Source organism: Hyposmocoma kahamanoa, unplaced genomic scaffold (genome assembly GCF_003589595.1).
Source record: "Hyposmocoma kahamanoa isolate Upper Pololo Valley unplaced genomic scaffold, ASM358959v1 78, whole genome shotgun sequence".
NCBI lineage: Eukaryota > Metazoa > Arthropoda > Insecta > Lepidoptera > Cosmopterigidae > Hyposmocoma > Hyposmocoma kahamanoa.
Window position 1 is genome coordinate 18,145,466 of NW_020653945.1, and position 23,072 is coordinate 18,168,537.

A 23,072-nucleotide genomic window follows, 5' to 3' on the forward strand; every position below is an offset into this window, starting at 1 on the left:
GCCTCCATTCGCTTTGCTTATTAAATAAATTATGTATATAGCGTAAGTATATACACAAGCTTTAAACCAAGTTGGAGTGTGAACTATTAGAATATACAACTAAAAAGGAAAGGAATAACAAAAGAATGAAAGAAAGATAAAGATAATGCATTTATTATTTGACTACGAACATAATCTATAGAAAATTGCTGCCCAGCATTCGAAATAAATTTTATCTAAAAACGAAAATAATGCATATGCTGTACTTAATTGCACTTAAGAAATATTATGGCATTTTTAAATTAGATACCTACTACCAAAACACATCGATAACTGTAGTAACCAAATGCAATGCGGTTTCAACAAACTTTTAATACAGATTATTTATTTATGATTTTATTTCTCCGAAAATTGTTCTTGGATTAGGAGAATTACGATGTAAGTAATCTATGTAACCCTTTCCTTATATAGGTGAGAGGACCAGGCGCATATACGACCGCTTTATTACATAAGAATGACTGAATGTGTCCCTAACAAGAGCGGAAACGGAAAATTAAATGTTTTTTTTATTTTCATAAAACGGAGCATTGAAACGGCGCGCCTGCCTAATGGCAAGCAGAACTATAATGGCTATAGGAAGGCTGAAATCACGATTTCAAAAGATCTCTAGTACGATGTTAGGATATTTGAAATGATAGGGATAAGTTTGTACATAACATTTCATCCCGACGAATACAGACGAAAGTGATAAAAATGTTTATATGACGATTTAAAAAGTGTCATTAATGGTATTATTAAATTGGCGAATATTATTTTTCAGTATAATGGTAGTTTAATTCAGTTCCCTAAGTGTAAGGTACATAATTATTACATAGGTATAACAGATAAATAACTTATCGCCCTTCAGAGTACGTGATACTGTCTAGAACAACGTGCAGAAAACAAAAGGAAATTAGTTTACTCGTACTAATGTATCGATCAATGTAAAACTTATGAGAAATCAACCATGTTAATTATTATTTCAGTGTAGTCAAATATAAACCTTACGTGCAGAAAATCAAAAGTTATTTCGCCAATAGGTTATTTTTTCATATGGATGTTGTGTAAAAAAAATAATTGTAAGTCTTGTCCCGTAAAAAAATTTTATGGACGAACACTACGGTAAAAGTTGTTAGCTCGTACTAAGCAATAATACTAAACAACCAGAATGCACTTAGCGTTTATTGTTTCCAACCATGATACAGGCAATAAAGAACAGTGAATACCTACATCTCGAGCGCTTTTGTCAACTTCCCGAACAACTGTTAGGTTAAGAAACGTGACTGGCCCGAATGGATCGATACACTCATATAATCGCCTAACCAGATACGGGTCACGCGGAGTGCTCGTGGTCCCCTCTGATACGTAACCAATAGGTTCTTGCTTTTGTAAGGATTCTGAACCGAACTGTATCATTTATTAAGTATTCTCGTACTTACAATATGTGTGAATTTAGTTTAAACAAACGTCTTTGATACTTTGACGAGACACTTCGTAATTTACAACTTTTAACAAACACTACCTATTCATAACGTCTACTTTCCGGAACTATGCGGCGGCGTCTTCATTTCAACAACCTACGTCGATAACCGCAGCCGTAAACTAGGAATAGAGCACTAAATTCAATGGCACGTGAAATTATCTATGCCAGTGAGTGCGGGGAGGCACAGTGTCTGGCGCGTTACGGTGTGTCGTGATGACTCACCTGGCACTCGTGACACGTGTGTACGGAATAGGGCTGGTCGCAGTCGTAGCGGTCGAGGATGTTGACGAAGTCGCAGTGCACGCGCGCGACCAACGCGTCCAGGTCGAGGAGGTCGCGCAGCGTGGTCTCGCAGCGCGGCCCGCCGGCCAGCACGTCGGCGCGCGCGCTGCGGTCCAGCGCGGAAGCGGGCGAGCGCTCGCAGCAGACGCGCAGCCGCAGCTCGGCCAGGCGGCGCGCGCGGGCCCCGGCCCCCAGCGCGCACAGGTGCGGCACGTCGCGCTCCGCCAGCACGTCCGGCGCGCCGCCGCCGCCGCCGCACGCCCCCGCTGCGACCCCGCACTCGAGCGCGCCACTCGCGCCCTCCTCCTCCAGGTCGCACGCGCTCAGCCAGGGGTTGAGGCGCGCAAGCGGACTCACGGCCAGGCCCGCGGCCGCCATCAGCAGCAGCAGCAGCAGCGGCGGCGCTCGCATGGCGGGGGCGGCGCCGCTAGCGGGGGCCGGCCCGCCGGGCGCGGCGCTGCCTCATACCGCATCGCGCATGGCGACCTACTCGCGCGGCCCGGGCCGCGGGGCCGCCGCGCGGGGTGGGCGCGCTGCCATGTCGCTCGCTCGCCGCTCGACTGACTCCCCCCGGGCGCGCATCGATCGCCCCGCGCCCCGCACCTGCCGCAGCGCGCGCTGTTCCAGCCTCCACTCGAGTTATGTAACGGTGCGCGCGCAGCCCGGCCCCGCCCGCCGTAAGCCCGCCCGCCCTCTGCCGATAGACATTTTATTCCGCCGGCCTAGGACTTTGCTACGAATCCACCCCGCTATGCAATACTATGTCTGTGACAGAGATGGCGCTTTAATTTGTTTGGTTCACTCTCCGAAAATATATATCTCGACAACATGACAAAAACACGAAGAAAATATGAACAGAAACCTAGAGTTTGACTCCAGAATCTACATTGATACGGAGTAATAGATTATGGCCCAACATTTTTTTAGATATAGAACAGTATCTATATACATGCCTCAAGTCGCCTGGGTGGCCCTCTAATATGATATCAGGAATGCAGCAAGCGCGCCTTTAATTAACTGCAGAGTCCATAAAAGATTTACGAGCCATTTCCTACTTACTTACAATACTTTGCTCGCACTTGACGACAAACTTCGCGACGGCAGCCCTAAATAATACTTAATTGAAATACGTTGAAATATTTTCATGGTATCTTCCAAGATACGCGATTAAAAACAGCTATTTAGAAAATTTTAAATTCTTATAAGAAAGATATTTCTTTGTATCATGCGTCAGCAAATTGTACTCAAATAAGTAAATTGTTTCAACATCAGTACTCATTCGTTAACGTTAATATTCCCTAACAAGAACAAAGTAAGTAAGTAAGAGTTTCTAACTCCACTGTTTACCTACTCTTTGTAAATAGATATTTATTCACAGTTATCATCTACGGTTAAAATATAAATCGGGGCAACAACCGGATTTAAATAGTTAATTTACGAGGGATATAATAAACAATAGTAGCCCCCGTAGCATGGCTACGCATGATAATCGCGACGGGCGCGATAAAATTGAAATAAGCACGCGCTATTGGCTATCTAAATTAGATCTGATTAAGATAGCCAATAGCGCGCGCTTATTCCAATTTTACTGTGCGTCACATTTACGTTTACGGTACGTCGCGACCACCATGCGTAGCCATGCTACGGGGCTGTTCTTGACATTCGTCTTCAAAAAGTCACACAATATGCCTTATAAGATTCCCGTTAATATTCAAAATTTGCTATTTACAAGATTTAAAACTATAATAAAACAAGAAGTGTATACTAAAGGTCATACAACTTCTGCCTTTACGGAGGAGAAAAATCCCTAATAGTGACCCGTTACGTTTTTTTAAGTTTTTCTGGCTATAGTGTATGTATTCACGGTAATGTATATAATTTAGTGATTATGTAGAATACCTAGTCATTATATATACAATAGCGGGTTCGTTTAGGCAAATGTATAAAATAATTGATATTTTAAATTGTATAACATGCTAACGGCAATGTGCATAATTCAGTGATTATATAGAATGCCTCGTCGTTCTATACAACACCGGGTTCCTTTAGGCGTGTATAAAAAAATAATTAATATTTTTTTTATTGTTATACACATTACCTAGACATTATATTTAAAGTCTAGGTATTGTATAGAATACCAGCCGTAGATTTGCACGAAATACTTAAAACAGTCATTTTTGTTTGCGTTTCCGAGTTGGTTTGACCCCTCCTATGGGTTTAGGTTAGGTTAGTATATGAAAAAGCAAGAACCTAATTTGTTAGGGTCGAAAACATACAAGAATTAAGTATTATGGACTGGATTTTTTTAACAAAATTCTAAATATTTAAGTCGGTACTTTAAACAACTTCTAACTATCTACTTACTTATTTTTGACTCAAAATTAATTATTATGACACACGTGCATAAAATATTCATCTCACCACACAAGCTCTTCCTTTTATCACATTGCTTTGTGCACTAGGAATTTTTCTATATTATAACGAAGATGTATTAGGCATTGTATAGAAAACCAAATTGTATATTGTAACCGGATGTAAATAAATGTTATAATTATAACTTTTTTATAGAAAAGACGTTCAAAAAACCTCAAAATTTCGTGGAATCACATCAATTTGCCAAGTTTTGTTGAAATTGGTTACCGGAACGTGCGCGAAACCGGATTCATCCCATAGTTTGCCACTCTTAGAGGTAGAATATTTTCTTTAAATTTAAATTGGACCAACACTGAGGTAGGAGGAACCCCCTAGCCCCGGACAGCACATAATACCGGCATCGATCACGTCCAAACATGAAAAAATGCTTTCATTCGCTCTCGTTTATGGAAAGACGTTAAACTTACCGGAAAGAAACCCCCCGCGGCGTGGTATGCCTTAGCCTCACTCGATACGATTTACAGATGACATGTTACACATTTCGCGCGGGAATCGGTTGCATCGACTAATATTTGCAATATCATAAATTACTATTTCGAGAGAATACATTGCGTGTATTGCTTTTTCTTTAATCATTGGTAAGTAGGTACATTTTACATTGAAATACTTTTGCGGCAAATATATTAAATAAACGTTATTGTAATCGAAATTTTACATAAATATGGTGTGTCCCTACGTTCGGACAATATCTGATTCCCCAGTACCGGACAAGTATATTTTTACCCATACAAGTTCCCTAGTAGGGAGACAGTCTTATTCTGACAAAATGTTCTATGCTATATAATTTGCTCTACTACCAAATGCTGCTACAGAGAACCTTAGAGAATGGAAAAAATAAGACAACGAACAAGGAAACGTCGAGTTGAAAAATGTGAATTTTTGACAGATTCGCCATACAAACGTTTAGAAGAAAAATAAATGAAAATAAAATAAAAGAAGGTAATCACAAATTTAAAAAGACGAAAGACATGAAAAATAAAGAAAACAAAAATAAAACCGGTTGAAAAACAGCTAGAGAAGTAGGTACTACTGTGTTGTTTGTTGCGAAGACTACGAAAACGACTGGATTCCGTGTGGATCATATAAAGAATGGGCACATGAACCCTGCGCGGATATCCCACAGTGCTCAAATCTCTGTTTGTAATCGTTGTAATTTTTTGTAAATTATCTTTAAATTATTATCACTAAATTCAATTATTGCTTGCTTGTTGATTTATTGAAAGTCTATAATGGCCGTGTTTCTTAAAATTATATACATACATATCGACGCCGGAAAGCGATCTTGTCGTATCTCGAAAAATAGTTACACCAGGGCCGAAAAACTATTTCAAAACGTCATTTAATTTGAATTGGTAGAAGGTCAACTTTAAAGTATGATGTATATAAACGGAACAGCCGTCATACAGCATTGACGAAATTATTCTAAAATTTGTTTAACATGGGTTTTATACTAGTTACAGCAATTGCGTTTTCAAAACCAAGCAGCAATTTTGCTGTATATCGAAATTGTAACATATGGCGCAACAAAATACCACATAACTTTCAAGAACTGATTTTGCTGTAACTAACTTGGAGTCAAATATGTTGGTCCATTTTATTGATGTGTCTAATGTAGTTTTTAGATATATGGCGTATATTTTGTTTCAAATATGAATAAAACTACTTTCTCTACTCTGCTACATTTAAAATGCAATTAAAATTAAAATGCAAAAACTGCACTTTGTACACAATTACAATGAAATCAAATCAGTCTCTATCTGAAAAACAAAATATCCAATTGTTCTGGTTTTATTGGCACTTCTGACCAAACAGGTGCATACAATATTAAGAAATTTTCTGCAATAACTTGTGACATAATAATTTTCAACAAATCACATCCTAAGACTAAACTGCTGTTTTTTAAGTAATGCCTTGTATCGGTTTTCGCAAATGTCTTGTATCGGTTTTAATTCCTCCTTCCCCGCTCGACGCTTTGTCATCTAAAATAAAAAATAGTAAAATTAAAATTAGTACATACAATATAATATACTATTATTTCGACCCCTCCTACGTAAAGTATCGTACATATGTCGAAATTGACAAGTTTACAGGGTAGCGTTTTGAAATTTGAATTTACTGAAATGGGCATAACACGTGACTTTAGCATTTCTCGGTTTTATTCGGCAAAGCTCGTTACTCACATAGAGTATTACAAAATCCCAAATATCTGTTAGATGAACAACTACAACTTATTTTATAATTTTGTACTAAAGCCGATCTGGGTCAGCAAGCGGATAAACTAACGAAGTCTACCACGGTACGGATCCCCAAAGACAGGAAACGACTTCGCGGCAGACCAAAGCGTCGATGGAGAGACGAGCTAGACGCACGCCTAAATGAATGAATCTCAGTGGCGTGAAACAGAGAAGTGTGGAAGGAGGGGGACAGTATAGGCTTATAATATAATAATAATAATGATAGTAACGTACTTACAAAACGTATTTATTTTATCAGTTTTATATTGTTATTTCACAATCAGGTGATTGTTAATAAATTATCAAACTCGGGTTCGGTTCCCGGTAGGACCAATTGGGAAATTAATTTTTCAAATTTTTTTTATTATAATAAAAATTACGGGACGAACAAGTCATGTTTCTGATGATAAGCGACACGGCCACCCATAACAATTGCAATGCCACTTTGAGCACTGCTCCTGCGCCCGTCACCTTGAGTCATAAAGTTGAAAAGTCTCGTTTGCTTGGAGTTTCACCAGCACCCTTCATCATCGAACTCACAGACAGAAATAGGTGAGATGGCTGTACCTCCCTGAACGAACTCATCCACAACGAGCTCTACTGTTACAAAAAATTGGTTTGGGTCTGGGTTTTCTGTTGTCAGACAACCGCATTTATCTTGTCTCAAACTAGAAATTCAAAGTAGTAATATGAGTACCAATGCAACGGTATTCACTCTGGGGAACTACCCACAACATCCAGACAATAACCAATTTCGAAAATACATGAAAATATGGAGAAAACATTTTTAAACCGCAGGAAGGATTTGAACCCACGGCGAACAATCACGCGGACGTCACACAGATGACGATGAATTGGTTAGAGCGTGGACATGGTTTATTTCAGGTCGTGGGTTCAAATACCTCCTGCGTCATAAAAAAATATTCCCATATTTTCATGTATTTAATTGATAATATCGACATCTTTTGGGCCTTTTATGTGACATTGGTCTTGATGGTAGGGATGTCAGGATCATTCGTAACCTGTATGAGAAGCATGTGGCCACGACAAGAGTTGAGAATGAGGTTTTTTTTTAATAATGGAGAATAAGGTTTAAATAAATAAATAAACCGATCAAGTTGAGATCTGACAAGATGAGATAAATGAATTTGTATTTTGTGGAGACTGTCAAGTTCCTACCTTATACATAGTATGACTGAAAGACATATCTACTGTGGACTGGCAACCGGTACTATCAAAATTTTCTAAAGATTTCACTTTTTAATACTATTTTATACTGTTTCATTCTTCGCAGCGTTGCAAGAAATTCCATCTCAGATATATTTAATTTTGGTGCCATCATTCAACTTGTACACTTCTAACCAGATGCTATATAAATGACGCAAACAATTTTTTTCTTCATTCTGTAAAATTGAGATAGTACCGGTTGCCAGTTAACAGTCGGTATGTACTTTACCATCATGCAAAAGAATTGTAGGGACCACAGAATATTCCATGGGGATCTCGCTTCTTTTTATCAAATCATAAATACAACCCTATGCAAGTCCTGTTTACGACATACTACCGCGTGGCGTGTATCACAAAATATTCACTATAGAATATTTTGTGACACACGCCACGCTTAATTACTATAAACGTGGTGAAACCTCTTTGACGATGTGTGAAGTAACGCCGACATCTTCAAGGCTAAGTTAAATAAGTTACTTTTTGGTCAAATTTCACCAATCGTCGACCTTATACATTCAGCCATTACAGTTACCATAACTGTAATGGCCTAAAACCCATTCTCTCTCTGCTACTGTTACGGACGTTGAATGATTGCTAATGATTGAGATTGAAATGACAATAGCACTACGCACAGCTAATTACCATTGTTATCAAGCTGCAAGCGAATGCCTTTACGTTACATAAAAACCTAGGACTTGCTTGAGTTTTGCACAGATTTACAATTGTATAAAACACACATAACTGTATAAAAAAACTGTTTAATCGCTATCGGTGCAGGCACAAGAGCATGTCAATCTAGACAAATTCAATTGCGATAGGGACAATCCAAAGAGTCAAACTTGATGTGTATTAAAAATATATTTTTTAAATTTAGTCTTCGCCTTCCATAGCTGTTGCAGTGTCACTCTTGCTTTAAATCGCAAAGACATACAGTATTACAAAATCCCAAATATCGGTTAGATGAACATTTATCGTCCGACGACTGTCGTTCTAACTCCTCATTATCACGATAGTCTATAGTCATAACGACAAAAAGTCGTGAACGACAGTTAATCGTGTTGTATTATACTATGTGAACAACTTCATTTAAATATACAGCCCCGACACTTTAAACGCGCCCTAATGCTCACGTGGCAGTACTCTCCTGGACTAAGTTGTGAAAGCAACGGGCTCTACTGCTACTAATCTAATAATCTCTCAGGCAAAAGGTTTAGTCATTATTATAAAACAATAATCTTGAATTACAATTACAACAAATAGGTAAATTTCTTAAAATACGCTATTATATTTGATTACGTACTACTTTTCTAAAAAAAGCAACCCATCAACCAGATACCATCTTCAAGCATCGATAGTACCGACACACTTACCAAAACCTCCTAAATTTTATAAAGATTTTTGCCTACGTGCTCGCAATCCCGGTAAGTTAATGTCTTTATAAGGTTGCAGTGACGTCAAAAATGTAGCGTCTTTGTCTAGTAAACTGCGCGAGCGCAAGTTACTCTCGCTCTCTCGCTCCAACGTGATGTAACGCTACAAATGACCGAGTGCATTCACTTATTCACTCACAGCTTTAACACGGTAACATTACAACGTGAATGCTTATAATAAACTTAAAAAGAATTTTAATTTACCGTTTGTCTTTAGTTATTAAACATATCCAGTGAAACAATAAGTTTTTCTTCTATTAATGAAATTGTGTAATTAGTTGCGCAGTGTTCGTGTAGTTTCAACTGGGATTAAAAAATACGATCGAAGGTCGTGTTTCATCACAATGGACGCAACAAGTAAGTAAACTGGTTTAGGTTTAAACTAAATTAAATTGTTGTATTTAAATATTTTCCATTATCAATCTATTCCATAGCTCTATAAGTGTTATTATAGAATCAAACTTAAGCAATATGTTTTTTTTATGTTGGCAGTTAATTTAGAGACTCAAATTGGACGTTTTTGCAAAACTTACGACTCAAAATCAAGGTAAAATGTAGAAGAGAAAATATTGACGTGTTCTTTTAATTTATAAAAACCTTTTTGTACACTTCCACCCTATTAAACAAATATAAAGCATTCATATTGTATAAATACATATCAGTTGATTAATGAGACGTATAAACGTCCCATTCCCGAGCACAGGTCCTCATAAGGAAATGCACTTGGTAACATTAGAGCGCGTAATATTTTCTAAACGTATCTAAATACTTTACCTATGTATATTGATATGTTGTACCACCTATAAACATCACTAATATGAATAATATATTCCAAGATTTCTAAAAAAAGATTTGGAACACACCATCCTTCTTTTTAATAAAATCATAACCGACTTGCAGATGTCATCATGCGGTTAATTTTAAAATAAACCAATATTTCATCATCTTGATGTCACAGTTAAGTCAAGAGGTTAAAACATTTATAAACGGTTGGTCTATTTCAATGAATTACTAAATACGGTATCATATTAACAATTATGTTTAACATGTTTGTGACACAATTCATAGTTTGGAAATAATACCGGCATTACTCGTAGTTTATAAGCAAAGAATGTTTAAGTACGGCAGCAGGCCACGGCTAGTTATACAAACGTCGAAATCTTTGTTAAAAAATTGTGTAAAAAATTTACCCTTTTTATTTAAATAACTTTCAAATTTACAATACAAAAAGTGATAGTTTGTTATTAGAGTGACGTATGACAGTGTAAAATTGTTTTTGTCAATTATATAAACTTTACTTACTTGAATAATATGTAAATATGTTAGTTTACTTTCATTAATAAAAGTTGTAACTTGCATATTTACATATTACACTGCCTATATTATACTGCCTCAGTGGCCGAACGGTTACCATGCCGGACTGCCACGCAGAGGTCCCAGGTTCGATTCCCGGACCGGGAGAAATAGTTGTATGGCCTACAATTATTTCTCTCGTGAGTTTGGGTGTAATTTGTGGTTGTCTATGTGTGTGTCCATGGCACCCGCGACACAGGGTTTCCCTAGTGCGGGGCTATGTTGAATGTGTGCGTTATTTATATTATATTATTTATATTCAAAGTTTGTCTTTATCGAAATCCACGTACAAACCAAGTGAGTTACTACGTCATCAGATGAGAACAAAGTTCATTATTGTAATCAGTAAATAATTGTACCTACATTATAGCTGTATATTATAACGAGTTTAGAGATATATATACCGATCTTTGTATATTTATTTAACAATGGTAGTAGTCATTCAAGGTAATTTTGACCCAAATTGTACAATATTATTGCATTATGTATAGGCATTACGTTCTTACATTTTGCAATATAAAAAAACTTGTCCATTATTCATCAACTTGTTACATTTATTTATAGCAAACTTTAAACAGAAAGATGATTGACATGGTATTTATTTAAATGTAAATTATTCGACTCATCCGTAGAACAAAGGTCTATGTGCAAGACTACTTGTTCTCAGGACATAGTACATTTCGTTCGTTCTTCTTCGCTGGGGATGTCAGATCGACGTTTGTTCGATTTTATATTTCCGAAACGAAATAAGATATATAAATTCTCAAAACACCTTTACATAGGCCTTAGTTTCATTAACGAAATTGTTCTCGTGACGTACCTATTCTCTTTTCGCTATATAATCACATCGGACTCTGTTCTTCGGATGAGGCGAAATAAATCTGTCATTCTGTGTCACAAATTCTACCTTTTAGTTTAATAATCTCCGTACAGAGTACTAAAAAGCCGACTTCAAAAGTTCGTGGAATTACATCTATTCGCCAAGTTTTATTGAAATCGGTTGCCGGAAAGTGCGCGGATCCGGATTCATACCCTAGTATGGCGCCCTCAAAGGTGGAATATTATCTTGAATTTTAAATGAGACCACTACTATGGTACCCTCTTTCCAACAAAAAAGAATCATCAAAATCGGTTGACAAGTTATTAAAAAAAATATACGAATTGAGAAGTTCTTCCTTTTTTTGAAGTAGGTTAAAGAAACTGACGTTCGTATAACGTTGACTTGTGGCTGAATTTGCCATGACTTGGTAACCGAGGAAACACGGGTCTACTTCGGTTTCGAGTACGAGAAATTACGACTTTTCATGATTTCTAGGGTCCTTTAATGTTTGAATTCTCAAATAATTAATTATTAATAACACAAAGAAAAATATCTTCAACCCGATAGGTCTTGAACCTATGACCACGCTGTACCGTAGCGCCTCTCTTACCAAATGAGCTACAGGTCAAGTTAGCTGGTTCACGAAATTTTTCTGTGTCTTGCTATAGATTTTTTTTATATTGCCAAGTGACGGGACGAACAAGTCGTGCGCCTGATGGTAAGCTACACGCTTGTCTATAACAGTTGCAGTGTCACTCAGAGCTTCAAAACGCAAAGATCTGAGGAGGACTGCCACTGCGCCCGTCACCCTGAGACATAAGTCCCACGTGCCTGTAATTTCACCCTTCAAAACCGGAATACAGTAATGCTAACATTACTGCTTGGCGGCAGAAATAAGTAAGGAATAGATCTTAATACTGGGTTATTTTTTTAAACTCGCGAAACTGAAATAATTCTAAAATAGTTGTTCTTGATTTTATTTTCTGAACTGAACTATAATTTATGATAAACTAGTAGGAAAATTTTGTCAATTGCAAAGGCGGCAAAAATAAGTGCGCGTATGATGGAAATGGAGAAGAGAGAGATGAAGATTGAGCCTGCACACCTAGATAATACTCTCGTCTTGAATAGACCAGTTCAGGGAGTGAGTTTACAGGAAGAGAATTCCACTCCATAACTCTGTTCGCCATATAAATGCGGAAGCGTAACTCGTCGTGCGAAAACTATGTACTTACGTACGTTTGTGAATATTTAGTAGCAATAGGTACCTCTTGCTAACGGTGAAAGAAAATATCACGTACGAAACGTTTGAAGTCCCCATTCCCCATTGGGTCAGCGTTGCGTACTATGACCCCGTCTCAGAAGGGACTAGTACATACTCAACAGCAATATATTTAGTGGGTTGACTATGACGATTTCCTATCCTTGTGATCACAGTCAGAAAGTGCCTTTATCATGTCAAAGTTATTAAAAATATTACGAAATACATGAACAACACACACAAGTACACACGGATCGAATGAATTTTTCTTAGTCATAGCGGACTGTATCAATGGGTTCGGGTGGATGCTAACAACGAGTGAGCACGGCCAGTTCCATACCATTCTACATAAATTTTGTTTATAGTGCCCCTCCCTATCAACCTCTTGGTTATGCGGAAAGGGCACGCATGACCTGTGCGCGCACAGGAACCTTACAAGTTCAGGTTCTGACCCCAGATCAGCAAGTGTACAGGGTTGTCATAGACCTCTGTCACTTGATTTCGTCCGGTTCTTCGAGAGGCCAGTGCATTGGGTGAGCCGCCCCAAGTGCACGTACAGTACCCTCCCTATTTCCCAGATAGGTACCGGAGCTGTAGGCACGAGTGAGCACGGCCAAGTAAATGTAATTACAGTTTATTAATTTATTATAAACACGTACAGCTATCAAAACAAAACAGAAAACAATAGTGGAGAAAAGGCGCCAAAAACAATCACATTTAAATTTAGAATTTAAATATAAAACTAAAACTTAAAGAGACTATTATAAAATACATACAAAAGAGATTTGTAGCGACTGCTGCGATTCGCTACATTAATGTTTCAATCTTTGTTATAATAATTATAACAAACCGGTGGAGTAATTTCACAGAAAACAATTTAAAAATAATCAAAAAAGAAAATAATTGAATATCATAGTAGTAAAACATTGTAACATACACAAATTTTGTAAGGGTGCTGGTGAAACTGCAGGCACATGGAACTTGTCTACATATGTCTCAGGGTGACGTGCGCATTGGCAGTGCCCCTCAGATATTTGCGATTTAAAGCTCAAAGTGGCACTGCAAATGTTATGGGCAGGCGTGTAGCTTACCATCAGGCGCATGACTAGTTCATCCCGTTACTCGACATTATAAAAAAAATAACTTAAAAATTACAATTATTAAAGTCGCATCTCTAAACAGCAATGATAGCTAGCTGTAAAGGTACCTCTCTGAGTGAAGAAATAAATTTCTCACAGATGTCGCTATGGCAAAAAATACTTAAAAACCAAAAACAAAGATGTGCTACAACCACATTGAAAAATTCGTTAGGTCTGCTGTTTCGTTCCCTGGCTTAATTGGCAGAGCATCTGACACGATTGCCTGAGCCGCTGGCTCGAATCCAACCGGATCGAATGATTTTTTCTTAGTGTTTCGATCTTTGTTATAGGATAAAACCGGGTTAGATGCCCCACTTTTTGAAAGGGCCTCCTAATTCTAGGGTCGGCAGACTAAAGCACATAAGTCAAAAAAGTGCTTCATTTGTTAATATATAATTATATATCTTTTTGTGTTGTTTTTAGTGTTGTAAGTTAAATAACCTCTAGAATAAAGTTCGAAATTTATGAAGTAACAAATGAATTTGACTTATGTGCTTTAGCCAGTAGATGTATTAATTTAAATGAATGATGTTGGATTTTGACTTATGTGCTTTAGTCCGCCAACCCTAGAATTTAAAAATTATTAGTTTAACATGAATAATTCCTACGGATATAACTAGTTTAATCTTTTACATTACATTAATTACGTATTCTAGAACTCTACTCAATGCTCAATTCAGGATTTGAGCAGACTTGAGTATGATTTCAAGCACTGGAAATACGACCCTAATGGCAAGGACTTGAGTATGATTTTCAGTGCTCACTGCAATACTCAAGTCCTGACTTGAGTATTGAGTAGAATTCTGGAATACGACCCTTAGACTTGATTTTATTAATCTAACATTTACTGATTTTCAAGAAATTGACTCTTTGCAAACCTATTTTTTTGAGGATAGATGCCTACCTATATGGATAGACGCCACACCATCACACGATGAAAATACTAAGAAAGATGCCCTTCAGAATAAAGTAGTAAAATTCATAATAAAATGTTTTATTCGTAATCTTTAATGTATTGTATATACGTATTACATCTTTAATAATAAATATAGACGTATTTAAAGTTACTACGTGCATCACTTCGTATTTTTATATTTATATGTAGCTATCAAAACATTCTATACAAAAATGTTCCCTGTTTGAACTGTGAATAATTTGTCTTTTTGATACTTTTACTTACTTTTAAGCTATTAACATTTACTTATCTTTTCACTAAAATAATGTATTTTTAATTTGCTTTTCTTAACTTTCTTGTCATGTCCTTTGCCGCGATACCGCGAAAAATGGAGGCGATTATCCTGTTCGACATTAGATGCACTTTTATTATTCAACTAAGCTATAGACAAAAGAGCGATTATTGACACCTAGGTGCGCAGTTAATGAACCAGTGTATAGTTATAATAAAAATAAAATGGAATTTATTATAACTTACAAAGTTATGCGACAGTAAATATTTGCGTCTGAAATTTTGAACCGTTGTCGTGTTCGTCGCGGAGATAAACGCGTGCACAAGCGAAATGCATCTATTCCACACGAAGCCCTGCAGGAACTTTGATGAGTCGTGTCTATACTTTTTATTTAAACTAACTATTCTTTGTTGCCATTTGGGGAAGTTTGGTTTTTTGAAAACGAGGCATCTATCCCGGTTGTACCCTAATAATTATAACAAACTAGCGGAGTAATTTCACAAAAAAAATTGAATATCATGGTAGTAAAACATTTTGACATTCAATAAACTTAAAAATGACATGAAACAAATTATTGATGAGCACAAAAAAGTTATCAATTAACTTTGTTCGTATAATCTTTAAACCTCTGGCCTGAAAAGTTGTCATTTTGCATTTGTGGTCTTATTTTTCTTTATTTCAAGGTAAGCGACACAAACATAAAAGTTGCAGTGCTATTCAGTGCTTTAAATTGCAGAAACCTGAGGGACACTGCCACTGCGCCCGTCACCCTGAGACATAAAGTTGACAAGTTCCATGCACCTGAGATTTCACCACCACCCTTGCTCTTCAAAGCCGGAACGGAGTAATCCTAACATTACTGGTAGCAGTACTTCACTGGACGAGCTTTAGTAGCTGTAGAGCTTGTGAAATAGGTCGTCCAGGCAAGTACTGCCTATTCTAAGTCGTGCCTATTTCTGCCGCCAAGCAGTAATGTGAGCGTTACTACGTTCCAGTTTTGAAGGAAAAGGAGTGCTGGTGAAATTATAGGCACATGGGACTTGTCAACTTATGTCTCGGGATGATAGCGGATCCCGTCACTTGATATTATAAAAAAATAACTCTTTCACAAGGAGTTTGTTCGAAGTACTGTTGCGCTATGTTATAACATCAAGGATACTATTTGTACACACCTGTTGATCCTATTTTAAACCATATTGTTGGAAGAAAAAGCGTTATATTAAAAACATTTCATGTCTCATAAATAATACCTATTAAAACTTACATAAACATCACGGAACTCGTAATTCTTTAGCCGTACTTGTTTTATTACTGGCATTCTCATAAAACCTTTTACACGTCACGCACTGAATGCTGCGAATTCGATATTGCTTCGTCAGGTTGTACTCAGTTCTTAATTATTTGACTAAACAAAATTTGTAGTAAAACGGTTTATTGAGAAACTCCGCTGCAGGTTTTCGAGCAATGTTATGACCAGTGAAAGAAAACATTGCGTGTGAGAAAATTTGCAATTGTGTTGGTAATATTTTTTTTTATGATACCAAGTGACCAACCAAGTCCCATGTGCCTGTAACTTCACTAGCACCCTTACCTATTACCCTTCAAAACCGGAACGCAGTAATGCCCACATTACTGCTTGGACGGAGAAATAGGTAAGTGGCAGTACTTCCCTACTCTTTCACTAGGAGCTCTACTGCTTCTACTGCTCTTCTGTTCGTCGTGAAATATTTATAATAATTTATAAATATTTATTTATGGTCAACGCGGTTATCAACTCGTGATATAGGTAATGACCTAAATGAAGAGGTAGTTTGCGAAAATAAGACCACAATAACATTATTTCTTTTAATCACGATATAAAGTACCAACTTTTGACATTATCATCATCAACCCAATTTATACGTCCTACTGCTAGGCGCGGGTCTCTTCTCCGAGGATTTAAGCCATAGTCCGCGGCGCTGGCAGAATGCGGGTTAGGGACTTCACACGTTTTCCGAGGGCTGTTAACTTTCTACGACGCGCAGGTTTCATCACAATGTGTTCCTTCACCGAAAAGCTCATCAAATATCAAATTAAAATTCGCACATAAATTTCGAGAAACTCTGAGGTGCTAGGCCTGATCGAACCGACGACCTTGGCTTGAGAAGCGGTAAGTCAAACTATTAACGAGACTACCACTGCTTTTGAAACATACTAAAGATAATTCGGTACAATTAACAGTATTAACCAGGTTTAAGGGCACATTTATTCGACACGAATTTCATTGCACTCGCCCCGCGCGGTCGCCGAACGGTGAGCGCGGTGGTGCCGCGCGGCGACCGCGTGCATCTAACTGTCATAGCAAAATACGCTCTTTGTTTAGCATTTACGTTTTAACTTTAAATGAGCAACCCGGGTACGCGGGCGAGTCTCACATTTTTACTATGCTGAGGAATTTAAATGTTCTAGTCTAGTAAATAGAATTCAGATTCGCCATTAATGTACATAAATGCCTGGTAACTATAACGCGTGTAACTGGGCGCTTGGGACACTTTCAACTCCGTCACATGATAAGAACAATCCAAATTCCAAAGGAAAATACCAAAAATCCCAATTTCTTACAATGGCTTTATAAGTATATTAAGTTCTCAATTTTGTAAAATAACAATAGTATAATTTTGGCATGTTTCGTGTCTATACTTGAACTCAAACTCTTCTACTAACCCTGAAGTCGACTAGCAAGATTAAATTTGCCAAATAACCGTGACCTTACTCAACAGGTTGCTAAAGATGCTGCGCAGTTTTACTATGCGATGAATTCGAACTACGATAACATGTTTAGTACAAAGAAAAGTCAAAATAAAGTCTATTGTATACAGTACTAGGTTCCCATACAAAATGAATAGTCAATACTTTGTATATTATTATATTGATTAGATCTATAATTCTATTCAAATTGGTAAAACTCGTGGAGATAGGGCTGCTCTGCCGTTTTTGTTCTGGTACATTTTTTAGTTTTTCAAATTATTTTCTGTACTTTACAGTGGAAAACAAAATGGGTCTACCTCCACCGTACGAGCCCACAGCGCCTGCTCCCGTACCACCACCATCGTACTTCGGTGATAACCCACCCCCACCAGCTGGCTTCGTTGCTCCAGTGGCACCACCACGAACCACAGTGATTACCAACCAACCCACTAACCCCAGGCCGGTGAAACTGGGCCCAGGACCGACAGGAACGACTTGCCCCACGTGTAATAAATCGATTGTGACCAGAGTTGACTACGTGCCCAACAATAGAACGCATATTGTCTCTGCTGCTCTTTGTGTTCTCGCTGGGTGAGTTTACATCCTGTAATTATTTTTTTAGTGACGTAATGTCCTATACGTGCATTGTGTATGTTTCGTTGATATGTTTACCCATCTATAAAATCCAGTTCAACAATCCACTATCACTATAAATTTGTGCAAGTATGTTATTTGACAATCATAACAAAAATTGTGCCATTATTGTGAGTTTTAATGAAGGAGAGGCAATAAAACGACTATGAAAACTTATTATCAAATGTTATTATCGTAATAGGAGACATGTGATGCAAGGTTTTGTGCACACACAGATAGATTCAACACGTATACAGGTAGTATTACGTCTATAGAAAAGATAAAGAATCGTTTTTTTTTGTTATGATGTTTGTTTTGAAACTCCGATAAAGATAACGCCTGACAAAGTACAGCTAAATGAGACTAATACTAAATATCATAAAGGAGTAAAGTTTAATTACGATGAGGGCGCTTCTTTATTGTAAATTATTGTGTATAAATATTTGTCGTTATTTCCTATAGAACAAAAAGCTACACTAATCTCCACAGAAAACCGAGCCCGACGTAAAGAAACTATAAAACATTTGACGAATAAAATATTTTCATCGAGAGCAACTCAGATTGAATCCCACGCTACGCTTAGGATTATACTTTTGTAATCTTCGGTACAGTTAGGATTCTAATCTACAATCTTTCGCGTTGCTCTGGATTCAATAAAAAGTTCTCGGTGCAAATATACCATTTTGCTACCAAGTGGCATTATCGGCTATTGTAAATCTGTCTCTCTATCAGTGTTTGTTTTGAAATGCCTTCTAGGCTAATAATAGTGATAATTAAATGTTATTTCAAAAATCTATACTCATACAAGGTAAACACGTCAAAACGGTATCGGTTTCATACAATTTAAATGGTTAGATTTTTCTTAGTGCGTCGCAATCTGACGTGACGGCTTGTGTTGTGTGTATGAAACCGATACGGTTCTGACGCGCCACGACACGACACGTCAGACAAATGTATATGCGGCTACGTCAGAAAACCTTTTATTACATGGACATAAAGATTTTTGTGGCCGGCTTCATGCGAGTCAGTGTCGATGAGTGTTGTGATTCCCTAAAAGTTATAAGAATGTTTTACTGTTCACGTTGTAATAAGCTTATTCCAGTTGCACCATTCCCTAATCTTGAGAACTACAAACAGAAAAAAGTCGTGATTTTATCGGTGCTAGTCGTAAAAAACAAGATTTTATCGTTACGCCGTTTTAAAGTTTTAAAGGTGTTTTTCTGTCCACACTGCGCACTGGAACAAGCGTATTCCGATAATCAAGTTCTATACTATGTACGAACTAACTGTAATGCTGTTATTGTTTAATTTTGTTTTTTTTTTCTATTAAACTGCAATTTTTTATTTTAAGTGATGACAATACATCGCTGCCTTTACATTTTCTGAGCACAGAGTATCTACTAAAAAACCGACTCGAACATTTTGTGGAATTACATAAATTTGACAAGTTTTACTAAATCGGTTACCAGAAAGTATACAAAGTTTGCCACCCTTACAGGTGGAATATTTTCTTGAAATTAAAATGGGACCACTACTTAACAAGTATCCTCTTTCCAACAAAACCAGAATCATCAAAATTGGTTCACAAATTATCCGGATAGCCGGAATTATCGCGTAACATACATACAAAAAGAAAAGAAAAACAGTCGAATTGAGAACCACTTCCTTTTTTTAAAATCGATTAAAAATAACGCAGAATTGCATAATACTATGATTTTGACGTAAATCTACAGCGACAAGCATAGCAAACGAAACTTTTTCGTATTATTCTGAAATACCGCGTTATTGTATAAAGGCAGCGATGTATTATGGAATGATTCCAAGCCTAAATAAATAATAACTTGGTCACCTTTTTCAGTTGCTGCTGCGGTTGTTTTGTACCCTACTGCATGAGGTCCTGTAAGACAGCAAACCACTACTGCCCAGCCTGTAAAGCCTTCGTTGGAAACTACCAGCCTTCGTGACTCCATCCACTCTGAAAGTCCTCGGGCCTTCATTCGGCGCCAAGTTTATAAATGCCGTAATTTTCCCTTGTTTTACACAACTGCTAATAAGTTTCATTTGGACACTGAAATGTCATCGAGAATGAAAGAAGTTGCAAAAAATTACCTTATTCCACAATATCTAACTCGAAAAAGAACGAAAAATACTAATTAATAATAACTCAAACGTATCACATCTACGACTCAGCTACAGAGGACGATGGAGTACTTAGCACTTAGTGATATTCTATTCTGCGTACTACTTCTTACTTCTACTTCTTACTGTTTCTTATTGTATAACGCTCGGTAACTGCTATAATCGTAAACTATGAACCCTATAATATGAAATTGACATCATTTATAAGCAGGGTTCGAAATTATCAATATTTATTTTCTTTGATAATTGTCCATGCTGATTTATAATTTTATCTCATTATTGTATAAAAATGACAAACAGTGACAATAGTAAATAAACACGAAAAAAATCTTTGGGAAAACGATTTGGTTTGTGAGTTTTGTGACTTTATTGAGATTGACGTTTGACACGTTTAGCCACGTCTCTGACAGTAACACATGGCACCACATTGGTAACGGTAGCATTTCGTTGTTGTAATTAATTTTATATCAAAAATTTATCAATATTAAAAAAAATTATCAAAGTACATATATCAAGATAAATTATCACTTCGAACCCTGTCTAAAAGTCACTACGGTAAATCCCGCGAGACGTCCACAGGGCCGTTGCGTATACGTACGTGTATAAGTACGTTGTACTAGGTACAAAGACCATAGAACTACTCTAGTAGTACCATGGACAAAAGTAAAAATGTTACACACTGTGACAGTAGCGCTTTCCGTTCGATTCCAACGAAATGATGAAGCACCTACGCGAATAGGCAGTACGTCTAATGACCATGGTATAGTTTTGTATGGAGATGTTTAGTGTCCTATTAGAACATTTGATAGTCTAGGCACGGCCTGTGAACGTGGTAAATTTATAATATCGAGAACGACCCTACACTGCTATTTATAAATTTGATAATTATGATCAATAATTACAATATGTTATTTAATTTGAATACTGCAACATTTTTTAATAATTTATACATATTTTGAATACTAGACATAGAGCCATCAGCCCTAAAAGACAAGAAATAAATTAAGAAACTCAAAACTTAATATACAACTTGTTTCAGGGACATAATGGGCCTAATATATGGAATAAAAGACCAAAGCTGTACGCTTTACTGAATGTAAGGTTAAAGACGAATGAAGCAGTGGCACACGTCACAAATTACATATAAAAAGTGCCTGTTAGGAAACTAAAAGCAAACATTTACAATTGGACGTAGTTAAGCAAAAAGGATCCAATCCACAAAATTATCAAAAAATAAGTTATATGTATTAAACAGTTCCCATAGTCTAACCTTTTACATCAACAAAAAAATCCAACATATAAACATAAATAAATATCTCTGGAGTTACATAAGATTATAAGTTTTGAAAATAAAACAAGAGTGAGAAACACTTTTCAACTTCAAACTGTCACATCTCGAAAGTGACTGGATGTGCATTGGATCCTTTTGGTTTAACTACGTCCAATTATGTTATATTACATTTTAAACTACTTAAAACTACAGGCGCTGTTGCCTTTCTCTAGCTCCACAGAGAGCTGGTTCTGGTGACGAGGTAGATGGAGTGTGGATTTCATGAGTGGAGTTGATGGAGCCGCAACACAACTAAAAATTAATTCGTCTCCTGAAAATTAATTTAAATTTAGTTTTTTTTGTATTTCAATTAACGCTAATAATATTAACTGTTAAAGGCTAAGGCTAGGGATAATCAGTCCCTTTTTATCAAAACGGTCATTAGCATGTAGCTTGTATGGCACTATTTAGGTGTGACGTCACAAACATATATTACTGTTTCTATTTTTAAATTAATTTGAATTCTGTTTTCACATTATTTGATCTTCAATTTTTGTCTAATAAGTGTAGTTAACCTGTACACACATGCAGTTCGTCAGTCAACGTTCACATAAGCAAAAGCGCATTCTTCTTTACAATCGTGTTGTACGACTGTGTTGATGTTGTAGACGGCGATATGTGATTGTAAGACACCAGTATGTAAGAAACCTCTTCACGTAATAGACAATTAAGTGCTTTTGCGTTTAAACTGGGTCATACGTAACAAAATTTAATTAACAGCTGCAAACATTTTCTCTCTCTCTCTTCTCTTCGTTCCGGCCAGGGGCGGCCATAGTCCCAAGCAGACTGGAGCGGAGACCTTTAAAGCTACATAATGGTCGTGGCTAATTGATTGGATCCATACAGGGGTTTGTCTACACAATCCGCCGTTTCGGACTGATCAAAATTACGAATCGATAGTGAATGTTTACGCCGTTAACGATTAACTTGAACGCCAAAAGTATAGCAAGGGATTAATACGATTATCGTGACGCTCAATCAAAACGAGGAATCGTCCCCATATCGCCTTTCCATATTTTTTTTAAATATTGGTTTCGGAAAGAATATCGATCTTCAATATTTTTTTTTTAATCCCGAATCTTTTAAATACTTGTAGCAGGAATTTTGTGAATGATTTCATTCATATCTCTTCCATGGTGGCAATGATGTACGCATATATAAGTTTATAACTGTTCATGTACTGCAGTAAAACAAAAGTTGAAGACGTGGTAGTCCAATGCTTGACCTATCACCTCTCAAACAGAGACCGTGGGTTCGAATCAGGGCTCACACCCTTGAGAATTTATGTGCGAATTTCAATTTGATATTTAGCACAGCTTTTCAGTGAACGAAAACATTGTTATGAAACTGCACGTCGAAGAAGGTTCACATCCCTA

The 23,072-nt window shown here is 37.0% G+C and overlaps 2 protein-coding genes across 2 annotated transcripts; one reads left to right on the top strand and one right to left on the bottom strand.

Annotated features, from left to right (window-relative positions):
- Positions 1-1,087: 1,087 nt before the first annotated feature.
- LOC113233416 lies at positions 1,088-2,194 on the bottom strand. The gene has a single exon (XM_026468546.1). It carries the CDS (start codon positions 2,192-2,194, stop codon positions 1,700-1,702), a length of 495 nt encoding a protein of 164 aa, XP_026324331.1. The 3' UTR covers positions 1,088-1,699.
- A 7,132-nt stretch (positions 2,195-9,326) lies between these two features.
- LOC113232979 (lipopolysaccharide-induced tumor necrosis factor-alpha factor homolog) lies at positions 9,327-20,502 on the top strand. The gene is made up of 3 exons (XM_026467904.1): positions 9,327-9,464; positions 17,891-18,185; positions 20,086-20,502. Exons 1-3 carry the CDS (start codon positions 9,452-9,454, stop codon positions 20,189-20,191), a joined length of 414 nt encoding a protein of 137 aa, XP_026323689.1. The 5' UTR covers positions 9,327-9,451; the 3' UTR covers positions 20,192-20,502.
- The last annotated feature ends 2,570 nt before the right edge of the window (positions 20,503-23,072 follow it).